At 36.0% G+C, this 17,620-nt stretch overlaps 1 protein-coding gene across 1 annotated transcript; it reads right to left on the bottom strand.

The window, feature by feature from the left end:
* Positions 1-10,416: 10,416 nt before the first annotated feature.
* LOC146927563 (immune-associated nucleotide-binding protein 9-like) lies at positions 10,417-14,767 on the bottom strand. The gene is made up of 5 exons (XM_085700840.1): positions 14,288-14,767; positions 13,408-13,685; positions 12,659-12,823; positions 12,438-12,572; positions 10,417-10,810 (listed from the first exon to the last, which is right to left on the bottom strand). Exons 1-5 carry the CDS (start codon positions 14,547-14,549, stop codon positions 10,610-10,612), a joined length of 1,041 nt encoding a protein of 346 aa, XP_085556966.1. The 5' UTR covers positions 14,550-14,767; the 3' UTR covers positions 10,417-10,609.
* Between the last annotated feature and the right edge of the window lie 2,853 nt (positions 14,768-17,620).

The raw sequence follows: 17,620 nt of genomic DNA, 5'->3' as shown, positions 1-17,620 counted from the left end.
AGAAGCAGAGTGGCTTCTATGATTTATAGCATTTACAAGAACAATGGCAGAGGAATTGGTTTTCCAGAGGTGAAACTTGAGAAAACCAATCTAAAATCTTGTTGTGAATGCATCAAGGAAGGTCTGAAAACATTCTTTGTACCAGAAGGGGCTGAGTTGGAAACTATTGTTCAATCAGAACCTGAAGCTTCTAGTCCTAAGGCTAAGATTACTTCAAAGCCAAAGAACTCTAAGTCAAAGGCTATGATCAAATCTGATTCCAAGACTTCAAAGGTCAGGATCCTGAAAAGATCAGAACCTATTCCTCAGAGTCTGGTGAAACCAAAATCTGGGGTTCTGAAGTCTAAGTTTCAGAAGAAGATAGTTACTGCTTCTGAAGTACCAAAACCTAAGGTGATGGTTAATCAGAAGCAACCCAACTCACAGCACAAGGTACAAGAAGTGAAGAGTAAAGCCTTAAGTACTAACCTTCCAGGACCCATAGAACAATGGGTACCTAAATCTAAAAATGTCAATGATACAGGTATGTCTAAGAGCAGTGCCAAAGCAAAGATCATGGTACCTAGACAGTGGTTGCTCAAGACACATGACAGGAGACAAGTCCATGTTCCTCAGCCTAACAATGAAAGAGGGAGGAAATGTGAAATTTGGAGGCAACCAGTCAGGCAAGATCATAGGTACAGGAACTATTGGTAATTCCTCTACCTCAATTAATAATGTATGGTTGGTAGATGGTCTTGAACATAACCTTTTGAGCATTAGTCAATTTTGTGATAATGGTTATGATGTACTTTTTGAAAAACCCAACTGTACAGTAATCAACAAGGAAGACAAATCCATTGTGTTCAAAGGAAAGAGAGTTGACAATGTCTATAAAATCAATTTTTCTGAACTGGCTGATCAGAAGGTGATGTGCCTACTATCAGTGAATGATAAGAAATGGATGTGGCACAGAAGGTTGGGACATGCTAACTGGAGGTTAATCTCTAAGCTTAGTAAGTTACAACTTGTGAAAGGGCTACCAGACATTGACTATCATTCAGATGCACTCTGTGGTGCATGTCAGAGAGGGAAAATTGTGAAATCATCTTTTAAAACCAAAGACATTGTTTCAACCTCAAGACCTTTAGAATTACTCCATATTGATTTATTTGGACCAGTAAGTACTGCATCCTTATATGGAAGTAGATATGGATTAGTCATTGTTGATGATTACAGCAGATGGACTTGGGTGAAATTCATAAAGAGTAAAGATGTTGCGTGTGATGTATTCAGTAGCTTCTGCACTCAAATTCAATCTGAAAAAGAATCAAAAATTTTGAAAATCAGAAGTGATCATGGTGGAGAATTTGAAAATGAGTCATTTGAAGCTTTTTGTGAAAAACATGGAATTTTCCATGAATTCTCTTCTCCTAGAACACCACAACAAAATGGGGTTGTAGAGAGAAAGAATAGAACTTTACAAGAAATGGCCAGAACCATGATTCATGAAAACAATTTACCAAAACATTTTTGGGCAGAAGCAGTGAATACAGCATGTTATGTTCAAAACAGGATCTATATTAGACCTATTTTGGAGAAAACAGCATATGAACTCTTTAAAGGAAGAAAACCCAATATCTCTTACTTTCATCAATTTGGATGTACATGTTACATTCTGAACAACAAGCTCTACCTAAAGAAATTTGATGCCAAGGCCCAAAGAGGAATCTTTTTAGGTTACTCTGAAAGGTCAAAGGCATACAGAGTGTATAATTCAGAAACACTTTGTGTTGAAGAATCTATGCACGTTAAATTTGATGACAAGGAGCTTGAAGATAAAACTTCAAAGCAAGGTGAAAGTTTTGCAGAGATACAGGTTCCTGAAGCTACTCCAGAACCTGATCAGATAGCTGAGTCTGAAGATAGTCCAGAAGCTGAACCCACATCAGAAGCGCAAGATGAAACTGCTTTTGATGAAGCACAAGATGGCTCACATCAAGAAGATCCTCCCAGAAACATATTCAAACACAAGTCTTCACATCCTGAGGAGCTAATCATTGGAAACAAAGATAGTCCAAGAAGAACAAGATCACATTTCAGACAAGAAGAGTCAATGATTGGACTAATCTCAATGATTGAACCTACAACAGTTGATGAAGCACTTTCAGATGATGGATGGATCCTAGCTATGCAAGAAGAGTTGAATCAATTTCAAAGAAATGATGTTTGGGATCTGGTACCCAAACCTCAGCACAAGAACATTATTGGAACAAAATGGGTATTCAGAAACAAGCTGAATGAGAAAGGTGAAGTAACAAGAAACAAAGCCAGGCTTGTTGCACAAGGGTATAGTCAACAAGAAGGCATTGATTACACTGAAACGTTTGCTCCAGTTGCAAGATTGGAAGCAATCAGGTTACTTCTTTCCTATGCAGTTAATCATGGCATAATATTATATCAAATGGATGTCAAGAGTGCATTTCTAAATGGTGTCATAGAAGAAGAAGTGTATGTCAAGCAACCTCCTGGATTTGAGGATATTAAATATCATGACCATGTTTTTAAACTGAAGAAATCACTATATGGCTTGAAACAAGCTCCCAGAGCTTGGTATGATAGACTAAGTAATTTCTTAATCAAGAATGATTTTAAAAGAGGACAGGTTGATACTACACTCTTCAGGAGGACCCTTGGGAAAGATATTCTTGTTGTGCAAATATATGTTGATGATATAATATTTGGTTCTACTAATGCATCTCTTTGCAAGGAATTTTCTGAGTTAATGCAGGATGAATTTGAAATGAGCATGATGGGAGAGCTGAAGTTCTTCCTTGGCATTCAAATCAATCAATGCAAAGATGGAGTCTATGTTCATCAATCAAAGTACACAAAGGAGCTTCTGAAGAAGTTCAAACTTGAAGATTGTAAAGTGATGAACACTCCAATGCACCCTACGTGCAACTTAAGCAAAGAAGATGAAGGAGCTAAAGTAGATCAGAAGCTGTATAGAGGTATGATTGGTTCTTTGTTATACCTCACTGCATCTAGGCCAGATATTTTATTCAGTGTATGCTTGTGTGCAAGATTCCAATCAGATCCTAGAGAATCTCATATGACTGCTGTCAAGAGAATCTTCAGGTATTTGAAAGGAACAACTAATCTTGGACTTCTTTATAGGAAATCCTTAGATTATAAGCTAATTGGATTCTGTGATGCTGATTATGCTGGTGATAGGATTGAAAGAAAGTCAACCAGTGGCAATTGTCAATTTCTGGGTGATAATCTTATATCCTGGGCTAGCAAAAGACAAACAACTATTGCTATGTCTACAGCAGAAGCAGAATACATTTCAGCTGCAAGTTGTTGTACACAACTACTCTGGATGAAACATCAGTTGGAAGATTATCAGATAACTGCTAACAGTATTCCCATTTATTGTGATAATACTGCTGCTATTTGTTTGTCTAAAAATCCAATTTTGCATTCAAGAGCTAAGCACATTGAAATCAAACACCATTTTATCAGAGATTATGTTCAAAAAGGAATTTTAGATATACAATTCATTGATACTGAAAATCAATGGGCTGATATATTTACTAAGCCTTTAACTGTTGAAAGATTTGATTTTATAAAGAAAAATTTGAACATGCACTTTGTATCTGATTAAATGCTTGCTTGCTTCTGAATAGGGTTTTAGGTTCTGAAGTCAGTTCAGAAGCGGTAGACCATCAGAAGCTCTTTATTGAGGTTCTGAGGAAAACTCGCTTCTGATGATGACGTCAGCATCTGAAGTCCAGAAGCTGGATTTGTTGCTTCTGAATAGTTGAATTAGTGGAAACGTTGGAAGTTACCTTTTAAAAAGTAACTTCTGGCCCACTAACTTGGTAGTTACTCTGTGAACTTCTTACGTGGCCTGTATGTGTTGGTGTATAACTAAAAGGGCAATGATGATTTAAAAGCTTTGAAAGTAATTTTCACGCGCCCCCAATTTTGTCATTAATGTTATGTTTGTTTGTCTCTTTTGAATTGCAATCGTTTTACTTTTAACACTTTGACAATTCACACACTACTCACTCATAACAAACACATTTGCTCTCAAACCTCTTGCAAAGTAAGCGCATTCTCTCAACCTTAGAACCCTAAAATCTTCATCTTCTTCAAATCTTCGTCAATCATCATCAAATGGCATCATCAAGCTCAAAAGTTTCAGAATCTACATCAAACAAGCAAAGCGTATCAGAATCTGGGTCCATCTACAAAGAGAAGACTATGGATATTCCATGGAAATCCTTAATCGTCCAAGTAGAATCACCAGTGGACTTCACTTCACTCAAGAAGTACGAAGTGGACATGGAAGGCTATGTAGAAACTCAGAAACTGTCTGGATACTTCAACATGCTAAATGGGCCAACTTATGTGAACTTGGTCAAAGATTTCTGGTTAAGGGCTGAAATCGTCAATGGAAAGCCTGTGAAGACAGCAGATAAACCAGCTGGGTCGAAGAAAGGAAAGAAGGAGATTGAGTTGAATCCCACTTCCTTCAGTAGCCTTGAGATAAGGTCTGAAGTGATGGGTATTCCCGTAATCATCACAGAGGAGATAATTGCTAAAGCTTGTAGAATGGATGCAGAAGGAAGATTTCAAGAAATAGTTAAAAAGGACGATGTCCTGCTGCAAAACTACTACAACACTCTTCTGGGTGGTAACAAAGATGCTAAGCCTTCTGAAATGGAGATTCACAACAGAATGTTGGTGAAATTCAGTAACGATTGCTTCTTTCAAAGAGCAGGTGGGTCTGATCAACCCAACAACCAACAGAAGCTAGCAATCTATTTCATGACCAATCTGGAAAAGATAAACTTTCCAAGATATGTATTGGATCATCTCTGCTGGGCTATTAATGAAGGCACAGTCAAAGGAAGAAAACAAGTGCCCTATGGAAGATTGCTCTCTGAGATCTTTTATCAAGGGAGAGTGCTGGATTTATTGAGAAGAACAAGGGATGCTTCTGATAAATGCTTCGAAGTTTCTACTGCAGAAAAGACTATCGGTAGCAAGACTTTGCATTCAATGCACTTTTTCAAGACAGCTCCTAAAGATGAGAAGTGGTTGGAGATGACCACAGAAGAATCTGAGATTATCAGGGACTTTCCTTCCTTAGTTAATGAAAGTAATCCTGAACACTTAGCTAGATTAGTAGCTGAGTACATCTTGGAGGATGATGCAAGTTCTCAGGAGGAAGCTGCTCTTGCTAAAGGGAAAGGCAAGAAGGCCAAGGCAGTTGCTGTGTCAGAAGCTGCTGTTTCTGACGCACCTAGAGGGAAGAGGGCCAGAACTAGTTCAGAATCTGATGCTGCTCCTACTAAAGGAAAGAGGGCCAGACCTAGTACTGAGTCAGAAGTTGCTATTGCTAAATCTGAAAAGCAAAAAGTTGCTAAGTCTGTAGCTAAACCTGTCTCTATCAAGGATAAAGGAAAGATGCAGAAAGTTGGTGCTGCATCTATTCCTCAGAAAAGAAGAAAAGGTAAGGCAGATTTGGTAATCACTGAAGAGCAGCTGCAGGAAGCTCTTCAAGAAATAGAGAAAGAAGAGGCTGATCCTAAGCTAAAGAAGAAGAAGGCTCCCCTTCAACTTGTGAGTCCTATGGTTGAGATGACTCCAATAAGGAAAAGGATGGCAGATGAACGTGCTTCTGATCTTATTTCAGACAAAAAGAATCTAAAAGCACAATACACTCATCAAAGAGATGAAAAGCTCAAGGCTTTGGGTTTGGATGACTGTGATAGGTTCTTCAAAGAGAAATTGGCTGAAGTAAGAGCCATTGCTGGTAAGACTACTGAAGACAGCGAGGGAGATGAAATGATGATTACTATGGAGGATGCTCCAGGAGATGGAACTTCAGAAGTAGTTCCTCAAGCTGCTGGTCCACAGAAGATCTCTTCTGAAGCTGGTCCTGCAGTTCAGGTAATCCAGATTCCAGTCACCTCTACCCCCATTTCACCCCTTTCACCACAAGCAACTGAGCAAGAAGAAGACACTTCTGTCTTAGACAATCTTGCTCTCCACTACTCAGGTGAGTTACCTATAGACAAATCTACCTCAGAAAAAGCCTCTGACACAACTCCAGAAGCAGCTGCTTCTGAAAATGTTGTTTCAGAAAACCCCCATCAACAAACACCTGAACCACATAAACCCACAACACCCCCACAATCACCAATAGCTACCATTGACCCCCAACTCAACACTCAAACATCAACTTCACCACAACAACCACCAACTGAAATTTAACAGTCCCCAGAACCAACTCCTATGGATGTTGACATCTCTCAAGTCAATGTTCGAGCCTCAACCTCTACCACACACATTGCTTCTGACCAGCCTTCATCTTCAAACACACAAACACACTTTACCATTCCAGTTCCTAACCCTGTTCAAGATTTGGAAATCAGTGATTCTGATCTTGAAACTCTTGAACAACCACCCACAAACATCCTGGAATCTGGATATATCAATGCTGAGCTTCTGACAATCCTTAGTCAAATGCATAATCTAGTGAATCAAAGAAGGTCAATTGATCTCACCAACGCATATGAAGACTCCTGGGCATCTCTTCAGAACCGGGCAGCTGAGCTTATTGAAAATATAAAGGCTAAATGCATCAGAGTCAAGCAAGCTTCAGTCAGAAGGCTAATGGAGCATTTGAATCAGAGTCTCAGAGTACGAAGTTCTACACTGCTCCTGGCAAACCAGCCTTTCTTCTTAGAAACGGATTACTTGACCAGAGATGCAAGGTTGTGTAAGCTTCTGAAGAAACAGATGGCACAGCAGCAGCAAGAAGCTAGAGAAAGGGAACAGGCTCTTCTCCAGAGGCAACAACAGCTTGAAGAACTGTTGCAAAAGAAAACTGAAGAAATGGAGGAGATGAAGAAACAACAACAAACCAACCCTTAGTTGCACACCTTTGTGTTATTTTTGTTTGTTGTTTGTTTTAAAATTCTTAGTCCTTGCTTCTGAAACCATCTTGTTTTATTTTTATGCTTCTGAATGCTTACTGCTTCTGACTGCTTAGCTGCTTCTGATAATTGGATATTCATGCTCATATATTTTGATCTGATTGAATTAATTAATTTCTTGTATACTCTCTCCTGTTTGAGTTTTTCTCAAATCTTTTTGTCTTTTATGTTTTTTTTATTATTTTTTTGATAATGACAAAAGGGGGAGTATATGTGACGAGTATTTAAAGGCTCTGAGCCCCATTAATGGCATTTGAAATTTTTGAAAAACTTCTATCATTTTTTTACCTTATTGGTATAAGCTATGAACGAACGAAGAAGTATCAAAATTCAAGTAAAATTAATTGAACCATTCTTCTTATCTATAAGTTAATTCTTTCAATGATTCAAGTTTTTAAAGCTCTGATAATTGTTATTGTGCGAAAAATGAATTTAATTAACCTGGATAGAACTTAGGGGGAGCTTACAAACCTCACCTTAAAGACTATCAGACTCAGGGGGAGTTTGAGCTTACAAACCTCAGACTCTGAGCTTACAAACCTCAGAACCCCAAAGTCAACTTGTTAATTAGATTAACAACAATTGATCAATTTTAAATACTTTTGTTTGTCATCATCAAAAAAGGGGAGATTGTTGGAACAAAATGTGTTTAACAATGAACCTTAAAGAGTTTTGATGATAACAAGGTATTAAAAATTGTAAATTGGACTAGCTAATATTTGTTCAAGTGTACATGATCATAATTATAAAGTTACATCATCATTGGTTCTGAATGAGCAAATAAAGAGCAAAGGAAACAACAAAAATTTGAAGCTTGGACGCTCCTGAAGGCAACTTGTTACTGAAGAGAAAAAGCGCTCCTGAAGTTAAGTCGCTTCTGAAGTAAGGATAGCGCTCCTGAAGAATAGTGTTTCTGAAGACAAGAGGTCCAGAAGCCACATCATCAGAAGCTGCATCATCAGAAGCTGCCTCATCAGAAGCTATTTCACCAGAAGCTGAATCTCAACTGGATTTGCAAAAGATTCAAGAATTGAAGAATTATCAATGCAAAAGCTGTCCATTGGATTCGAAAACACAAACAAAGGATTAGTGAAGTTTTGCAACGGTCATTTCAAAGGCGTTTGAAGGCATGTGCTTACAATTTGGACGAAAGCGTTGACATTGTACTATTGTACGAACTGTACAACCACCTTCTCCACTACTCTGTTTTGTGTCCACGCTACAAGACAAGAAAACAGCTCCAGAATACGGCTTCGCCTGCATAGATGTTCCTTTGGATAAGGAATGGATTTCAAATTGGTTCTTCATAGGACAACAACCAAATCAGGCAAAAGATCATTGGTGAAAGATCAAGCTTCAACAACGACTCTTTGGTGTGCTGGCAATTTCACAACGTCTCTTTCACACCTCTATATAAAGGAGTGAAGACCTAGAGATTTGGTAATGCATGAACGCTGAACGAAAGACTCATAACATTTTTACAAGTGCCAAATCTCTGCTGAAATTGTTCTGCATTCACTTAGAATTTCTGTGTCTCAAAGTCATATCTTAGAAATTCTTAAGTTCATTGAGTCTGTATCTGATTTGTATTGTGAGCACCTCTGATTGTATATCAAGTGTTCAACCTTAAACAATTTTCTGTGTAATTTTGTTTAGTTAGGAAGTCTCTTGCAGTTGTGCTTGAGCAGGAAGTCTCTTGATTGTGTTCTTGAGCAAAGGAAGTCTCTTGCTTGTGTGCTTGAGCATTGGAAGTCTCTTGCTTGTGTGCTTGAGCATTTGTAATCAGATATTACTCATAGTGAAATCTCCTTGGAAGTGCAAGGGGGACTGGACTACTTCCGGATTGTGGAAGGAACCAGTATAATTGCTTTGTGTCGTTCTTCTTCTCTCTCTCTGTTTTATTCCGCTGCATTTAGATTCTGATTATCACTTCAGAAGCTGTCTCACTTAGCTTCTGATCAGTGTGTTCAGTTTTTAGGAGAAACGAAGAATTTTTCAAAACACAATTCAACCCCCCTTCTTGTGTTTTTTCTCACCTTCAGTGATGACAGGTCATCTTACGTTATTTTGAGTATGTTTCTCTATTCCTTTTGCTCGATTTATTTTTTGCTGGCATCAACTTATTCACCTTCTCAAATATCTTTGATTGATTTTTTTTGTTATATGACAAAAGGGGGGAAGGTTATTTGATATAGCGGGAGCTTATTTTCATAATTTTTTTTAGGAGATTGCCTTTGTAACAAGTTTAAAAGATAGTGTTATATTTCAAAAACTCTTGCATTGTCTTAGTGGAGGCTTATTAGCTTAATCCTCTGATAAATTGTTTATCTCTAAAAACATTGAAAAATTGTTCATCCAAATAAATAAGTTTATCATCATTAAAAGTGGGAGATTACTGAACCAAAGTAGTTTGACAAGAATGACTTCTAATTTTGGTTTTGATTATAACAAGGAATAAGAGAACAATTTTATCCTCTAATATTTGTTTCATACGTAGAAAAGTAAATTAAATCAATCTGAGGATCTGTATCCTCTGGAAAAATTTGTGAAGACATTCTTAGAAGGAGCAAGCAGAGTGTCTAGTAAAATAATTAAGGCTATGCCTCTGGTCAATGTTATAGAAAGTCTACTATTCATCATCCTCTGATGCAAGATCAAACAAGACAATTCTTATTGTCTGATGGCCAAGATTCCGATCATTCGAAAGATTATCATTTGACGACCAAGTATCGGATTCTCTCAGGAAACTTATTCTTTGATGAAGAAATATTTTATCTTCAAAAGGTTGAAATCCATATGAAGAGACAACTATCAAAATGTACACAAGGGTACAACAGTACAAGTTATACGTCACTCATAACCTCTTCAAATCGTTCATGATCATGGAGACAACTTCAGAAAATAGTACAAGATCGTGAAGACAACTTTTATAGTAAGAACACAATTCTTTGAAGAATTTCGCTCAAACAATAGAACGCTTGTTTTAAGCTATAAAGTCTTTATCGTCTTTGTGAAAGTAAACTTCTATCCACACCAAAGAAAAACATTTCATTTAGTTTTTGTAACTCCTCACGTAAGATAAAAAGCTAAATTATGGGACCTACAATTTAAAGGGCATTGTTTTAAAATCTAGTTGACTGATGATATGTCTTGCGTTATTCTTTGTTTTTGGGAAATAAAGGAGCCTAAGCCTAGTTATTCTTAGCATGTTTTTCAATCATTTTCGGTATATTTTACCAGCAAAACCAAACAAACCAAGCAATTGAGTTACAACAGTTAATAAGCTCCACCAAATGATGAATTGTTTCGAAGAACCCAAATTCAATTCAGTGGTGGAACAATTCTTTGTCAAATTATACTTACCTCATGGATTATACCAAAGGGTTAACAAAAAAACAAAAAAAAAAAACTAATCAATCAATAGCAAAAAAAAAACTGCTAAGTTTATCCACATTGTACATAGTAAAGGTCTTCAATGCATAATGTCAACGCAATAAAAATAAGTGTGCAGTAGTCACGGCATTTATACAAAAGGACTAACAAATGCAAGAAGATTTCATAATCCAGAAGAAAGTTTAAACAAATCTTTGAAAGTTTGAAGTAGCGCTACTAGATCATAGAATGGCACAACCATTACCACCTCGCTTGCGGAGTTCTTCATGCGCCTCCTCAAGATTCTTCCTTAGTTTTCGTATTTCATTGTCTGATTTCTTTTGAGCCAACTTTGCATTGTCTTCTGCTTTTAATCTTGCAGCATGCTCTTCTTTCAGTTGTTTCTCCAGCCTTTTAGTTGACACCTTCAACTTTGACTCAATCTACAAAACCATATAATTGATCGAACACATAAATACTAGGGGAAACATTCAACTATGTAAGATAACTATATCTAATATTCTGTCATGTGAATATTTAGAGGCTACGATTCCAGAGTTCAAGCATAGAACAACAAAAGTAGAATGCATCAGCATAATAATACACATATTTTCGACAATAACATCAAAATGATTGAGCAATTTACTTCATATGCTAATATATGTGAAAAAGGAAACTGTTTGTTGGCTTATTATATCTCCACAAGTTCTTTTTTCCTCTCAAGTCCAAAATCAAACATTGTAAGAGGGCTTACAGCTGCACATACAAGCCTCCCATTTTTAATAAAATCTAAAACAAAATCATATCAGACATTCAGACTAACATTGTAAACTTTCTTGTGTATTCTTAGCAACAGCTTTCCCATTCTACTTTGTAGAAATTGCAATGTGTTGCAATTTGTTTTTAAACTTTGATGTTCAAATATAATCTATTCTTGGCAGCACCTCCCACCTAACAAGAGTCGGAACTTCAGCCTCAATTTTCCTTATTCTACCCATCCTTGCAGTTTTCATAACTCATATTACAAACTCATGGAATCAGGCTCACATACTCAATTGTATCAATTCCTGCATTTTGATCCCTAATGCACATTTCAATACTTCACACCATACCATAAATGGGTCCTCTTACCATCTCAACCCAAAGTAAATTAATTTTGTTAGATATTCAATTTTCACATTAATTAGGATGGAGTTGGTTGAGCTGGGTAAAAGAATAACATATGTTGAACACCTTGATCTTTATGATCAAGATGTGATGCCAAACTAGGTTTGACAATTTATTGCTTAACCCATTTGATCAAGATCTACTTGCATTTTGATCGGAATCTATTTGCAAAAGACACCTTCCCAGTACAATTTCCCCTACCAAGCTACCAAAAGTCCTGACTCCTATAGAAACTGCAAATAACTAATCTACTAATCTCATTGTTTATTCCTTGTGAAAGATACCCTCCATAATTATTTTCCTTATTAAAAGTTGGTCCGTACAAACAAAAATGGAAACAGTACACGTGCCCAAAAATGGAAGCACGTGTCTATTTAGTGGGTGTTTGGTAACCCGATAGAACATCACTACCTTGCGTTTGAGACCCCTTTCACCGTAAGCTTTTTGAAATCCTAAGTGTTAGCTTCAACCCAACGTGCGGTCACACCACAACTTTTTAAAATACCAAACACACGCTTAATGTCTATTACAAATTCACAAGGCCATTGGACCTATGACCCATGAAATGGAAAAAGAATATAGTCGCCCATTACTTAATTCCTAATATTGAACGAGCTTTAAGCAAAATTAGATCCTAAGTGACATCAAGTCAAAACACCAGTAATAGCTAACAGCATTGAATGCAACTAATTGGTAAGTTCAAACTTATGCAATTGTTGTTTTAATTAACTTAAACTTTCTTATTAAGTTAGTATGCACCATGCAGAAATGCATGTATATAGCAACTATACAAATTTCCAAAAAATATTAAAAAAATAAAATGTCACTACGTGAGAAAATTGAGTTAAACAACATCGAAATGAAATGACGATGAATATTGAAAAATATAGACACAAAAGGTACCGTCTCAGTAATATGTTTTAGCTGCTGCTCGTATGTTTGCTGCATATGCTTTTTAAGCTCTGATATTTGTTCTTTTGAATGTCCTTCCAAGGAATCAATCTTTCTTTGCCCGCTATGCAGTTCCATTGCTCCTTTCTGCAATCAATATATGAATTCACTGATATCACAATACTTTTCCAAGATTTAAGAAACAAGATTGTAAAACTAGCAAAAACCTCCACCTTTAGTTCTGCAAATAACTCATGTGTATAGGGTTTCCCACCATTCTGTGATACTATCAAGCTTACACACGAGAGAAGTTGTTGAACTTGTCCAGATCGCTTCTTTTCGTCCTTGGTCTTGTTGTCAAAGAGAACACAACGATTCCCACACAAAGACAGGATTTGCTACAATATTATTAAAGCCAATTAAAGATCAACAAAATTATTAATTTTTCTTTAAGGGTGTTTTTGGATTGAGGATTTTAGAAGGGGAGGGGAGGGTTTACTTTTCTTTTTTAAATTACGGACTTTATAAAATAATTTTTAGAAATGATCATATATTACTTCAAAAACACTTGGTTTGTTTTTTTTTTAAAAAAATTTACATTGTTCGTAATTAAAAAAATAAAACTGAGCCCTCCCCTTCCTTCCCCTCCTAAACCCTTAATCTAAACACACCTTGAAGGTCCAGCAGATAGACTTTCCTATAATTCTAGATATTCAAGCAACATACAAAAAAATATACAGCAATACCAAAAAAATGTGTAAGAAGACTTACTAGTGATTCGTATCACTAAAGGAGGGAGTTCAAGAATGCATAATAAAGTTTTATGTTATCCTTTTATTAAGAGTAATAATAAATTGTATGTTTGTGCAATGCAAGTATATTCAATGCTTAAATTATTCGTAAACAGTTATATTCTCATAGAATAAAAACATAAATATGGGTTAATCTAAACTATATTTTTTTATATAGTTCTAATAAAAACCTTCAAAGACTCTGGACATTCACCGCCTAAATAATCGGCAAGTGTATCTCCATCATCTTCTAGTCCATCCCCTCCCGTGAAGACCACGATCATATAGTCAACAATCTTGCTTCCAAATAATGTCTGCAAGCTGCGCAGAGCATTTTCTTCTTCCTCGCTAAACCGTGATCTGACAGATAACACCACAAGGATGGCATGGATACCATCCTTGGCAAAGTCAATGCACTTGACTATTTCTTTCCCAATAAACTCAGATCCAGCAGAAACTTCAAATAATCCTGTAAAACTTTTCAGGTTAAAGCGACACAAACTTTTCAAGAAGTAGAAGGAAATAATTAAGTAATCACAATCAACATGCACTTCATAACTCAAACAAAACCATAGGTGTTACTTGTTTCAGGTCATATAAATTAATCATTGTGAATGACATTCCAAAAACTTCATGCTGAGAATAAAAATCATCGGAATGTTTAAGTTAATTCTATTCAAAAAATTCCAATCTTGTAAGAAACATGAAAATCATCTCCTTTGTATATGTAAAGGGTCTTTAAGGAATGCGAATGGAGTGCTCATGATAAGTTGTCCCTCGGTTTAAACTCGACTAATCATCATGTCTACTCTAACATTTCATCCTACAAAACACAGACACGGACACGGACACCAAAAACGAAATGGGGTGCTTATGATAAGTTGTCCCTAAAAAATTAACGATGTTTTATTTCTAGGGCTCAAACTCGACTAAACATTTCATCCTACAAATCACCAACAGAAACACGAATACCAAAAACAACACAGACACCGCTAATAATTGAGATATTTAAAAATAAAAAAAAATAAAAAAACTACTGACTGTCAATAGCCTATGTAGGCGTGTATTTACCAGGAGTGTCAATAACATTGACAATCTGTCCATCACTCAACTCAGCAGCATGCATTTCACAAGAGGAAGTGACACCGGACGAGCTAGCCCTCGACCTAAAAACCTGTTTCCCAATAATACTATTACCGGTTGCACTTTTCCCATTGCCTGTACGGCCAACCAAAACCACTGTCCGAGCTTCATTAGCTGAAATATGAACATCATTAGCTGATCCGGATGACGCTAACTCCCAATCATCTTCAACATAACTTCCCCCCATCATAAATTCCAATCACTGAAAACAAATTCAAAAAGAAAAATCAAATAAAATAATCTAGTTATTGTGATGACCCTAAACTATAAGGAAATTTCAAAAATCAGTGTGCAAAAATAGTAACTATTCAATCAAATCAATCCAAAAAATAACAAACTTAACCAAAATATGTTGAATCAAAAGCTAATAAGCACCGATATAGACATGGACACACACTGATAGTGACACTGATAAGACTTTGAGAAAATGACAATTCAATGAAATTACATGTGTTGTGTTGATTTGGTATCGGACACGTGTCAAACACAGTGACACCACACGGCTTCGATCAGAGGCCGGTATTACAATGATCAAAAGGTTGTTGTTGTAAAGTTATAGTTATGGTAAATAAACACAATAAACCCTAAAAACAGAATTGATGCAAGGATATAAAAGTTTGTTGTTGTAAGGTTGTTAGTTACAGTGAAAAAAGAGGATAAACCCTAAAGCAGGTCACAAATAAAATTCATATAGTTAAACAGAATCGATATAGGGATAAAAAAAAAAAAAGAACCGTTACGTAGATTATGAGACATTGATCGAATGAATGAACGAAAAATTGAGCAATAAAAAGTATAAAATTGAAGTGTAAAAGATTGTGTAAGGAAGTGAGAGAGTTGAAGAGTTGAAGGGTTTTCCGAAGCAAATACGCACAGTAAAGTAAAGTAGAAATGAATGAAAACAAAACCCAAGCAACACGATAACCCCAAGGAGTGGTCGAACTATATATTGGAATTTGGATCGAGACGTAAAAGCTTATTTTTTTATATTAAAAACAAAATTAAAACCCGATTACTCTCCCCTCTTGCATGCCTAGGCACACTCCCCCCTCTACTTCCAATCTCTCCATACGCTCTCGCCTAATAGAAACATGCATCGATTCTCTCATACCTGTAACATAATGTTAATACTAAAATAAAAATATTTGGTCAAAATCATGATTATATTTTCGACAAGTTAAATGGGGTATTTTGACATGCTGCAAAGTGCAAAAGGATTTCGACCAAGAGCATACAGACTTCGACATACTGCATTTTCGACCAAGTGCTTTAATGTGTTGCATGCATATGGTTTTCGACCATAGATAAGGAAAAATAATATGAAGTTATAATTGAAGTGCAATAAAGTAAAGTGGAGCATGGCAGCAAACAAGGTTGAAGTGCATAGAAGTTATTTTCTAGTGTTTTAGATTTTAGTGGTAGTTTTTCCTACAAGTTCTATATATTAGTTTGTAATAACAACAAAAGGTTGGATCCTATTTTCTGCAAGCCTTGTAACACCCACTCCGCGTTGGCAAACGGGTTCAGGGGCGGATAGAGATGGATTCCAATCACCCTTTACATTCCCTGCAATTTAATATTACTTTGTTCTTGCTTTATCTTCCTCTTTCTTTTGCAATTTGCATTTCTTTTCATCTTTCTTTATTTTCCTTTCTTTTGAATATGTTCATTTGAGCATTTTTCTAGTATGTTGTCATGAGAAAACTTGTTATTAAAAGTTGTTGAATGCAACTCTAACATTAATAAGAACAATAACTTTGTTCTTAAAGAACATATAAAGTGATATTATAAATCGCAAGACTTGAACGGACATTATAAATCGACATTTATCCAGTCCTAAAGCGTTGATGGATAATGAAGTTTACATTACCAAAAATCGATGTAAACACGTACATAATCAAGTATACACAATTAGCAGAAATCCAGGAAAATGCCCAAAAAAATGCCCATTTAATTTGTACAATTTGGATTATAAAATACGAACATCAACAATTTAGTTCGGATTTTATAATCCGAACAGCTTCAGTGCTATAGAAAAAAAAATTCTAAACCCAAACAGTTGCATGCAGAGGGAATGAGACCTAACATTTATATCGATGTTTGATAATGATTGAAATGTGATGATTATGAGCAAAAAACCTCCAAGATTCAACCAATATGTAGATTTTGGATTTTGGGATAGGGAGAGAGAATGTGAAAAGGGTGAATGTAAAACTGTAAAAATTGAGAAGTTATTGTCTTTGTTTTACATATAGACATGATTTGTATTTTAGAATCTTAACTCATTTCAAATTATAAAATCCAAATTACAGTTTTGAAAAAAAAAATAGAGCATGCGAGAACCTTGTAGGATATAAAAAATAATAGTCTTATCTTTTGGAATTTTAAGCTCATTTAACATATAAGTTAGGGTCAGGTTTAGAAGATTATATGATTTGTCAGTGCTTAAGGGGGAGTCTGTGTTTGATATGTGGCAGTTAGGGTGGCGGAGGGTGTTGGAACAAAATGTGTTTAACACTACCCTTTAGAGTTTTGATGATAACAAGGTATTAAAAATTGTCAATTGGATATGCTAAAATTTGTTCAAGTGTATAGGACCATAGACGAAAATTTGATATCATCATTTAGGTTCTGGAAGAACAAAAGAGAGCAATGGAATCAACAAAATGAAGCTTGAAGCATCTGAAGTCAAAGTGTGTCTGAAGTCATGTGTTCCTGAAGTGAAGTGATGACGTCATGAGAAGCAAGTTCATCAGAAGCACCTCATCAGAAGCTGAAGATCACCAGAAGCTGAAGTTCATCAGAAGATGAGAGACTTAAAGCTTCAAAGTTGTTTAGTGGATTTAATCTCGTCTAAGCATTGCAGAAGACCAAAAGAGTGAAGCAACGACTATTTTGAAAAGATTTGATGGCATTGGATGCTTGTTCTTTGAAGAGCGTTGATAAAGTACAATTGTACGAAGTGTACAACCACTACCTCCACTACTCTGTTTTTGTCTCTGCTATAGGACAAGAAAAACAGCTATGCCTGCAACGATGTTCCTTCATACTTGGAATGGATTTGAAATTGATCCTTCATAGGACAACAACCATATCAGGCAAAAGATCATTGGTGATTGATCAAAGCTTCAAACGACTCTATTTTGATGTGTTGGCAATTCGCAACGTCTCTTTCACACCTCTATATAAAGGAGTGAAGACTTAGAGAATTGTGAGAGACTCAACAACAATTTACAAGTGCCAAAACTCTGTCAAAATTGT

This window comes from Medicago sativa, chromosome 4 (genome assembly GCF_051527215.1).
Source record: "Medicago sativa cultivar Bolivia chromosome 4, Bolivia_mono, whole genome shotgun sequence".
Taxonomy (NCBI): Eukaryota; Viridiplantae; Streptophyta; class Magnoliopsida; order Fabales; family Fabaceae; genus Medicago; species Medicago sativa.
This window is presented reverse-complemented; position numbering and strand designations above follow the sequence as displayed.

What these genes read in the sequence shown, in the direction of transcription:
- LOC146927563 (XM_085700840.1), bottom strand. Translation starts at nt 14,549, where the DNA reads ATGATGGGGGGAAGTTATGTTGAAGATGATTGGGAGTTAGCGTCATCC. An exon ending in AGTTATTTGCAGAACTAAAG is followed by an intron (nt 12,573 to 12,658) that starts GTGGAGGTTTTT and finishes TATTGATTGCAG; the next exon opens with AAAGGAGCAATGGAACTGCA. An exon ending in TAAAACATATTACTGAGACG is followed by an intron (nt 10,811 to 12,437) that starts GTACCTTTTGTG and finishes ATGGTTTTGTAG; the next exon opens with ATTGAGTCAAAGTTGAAGGT.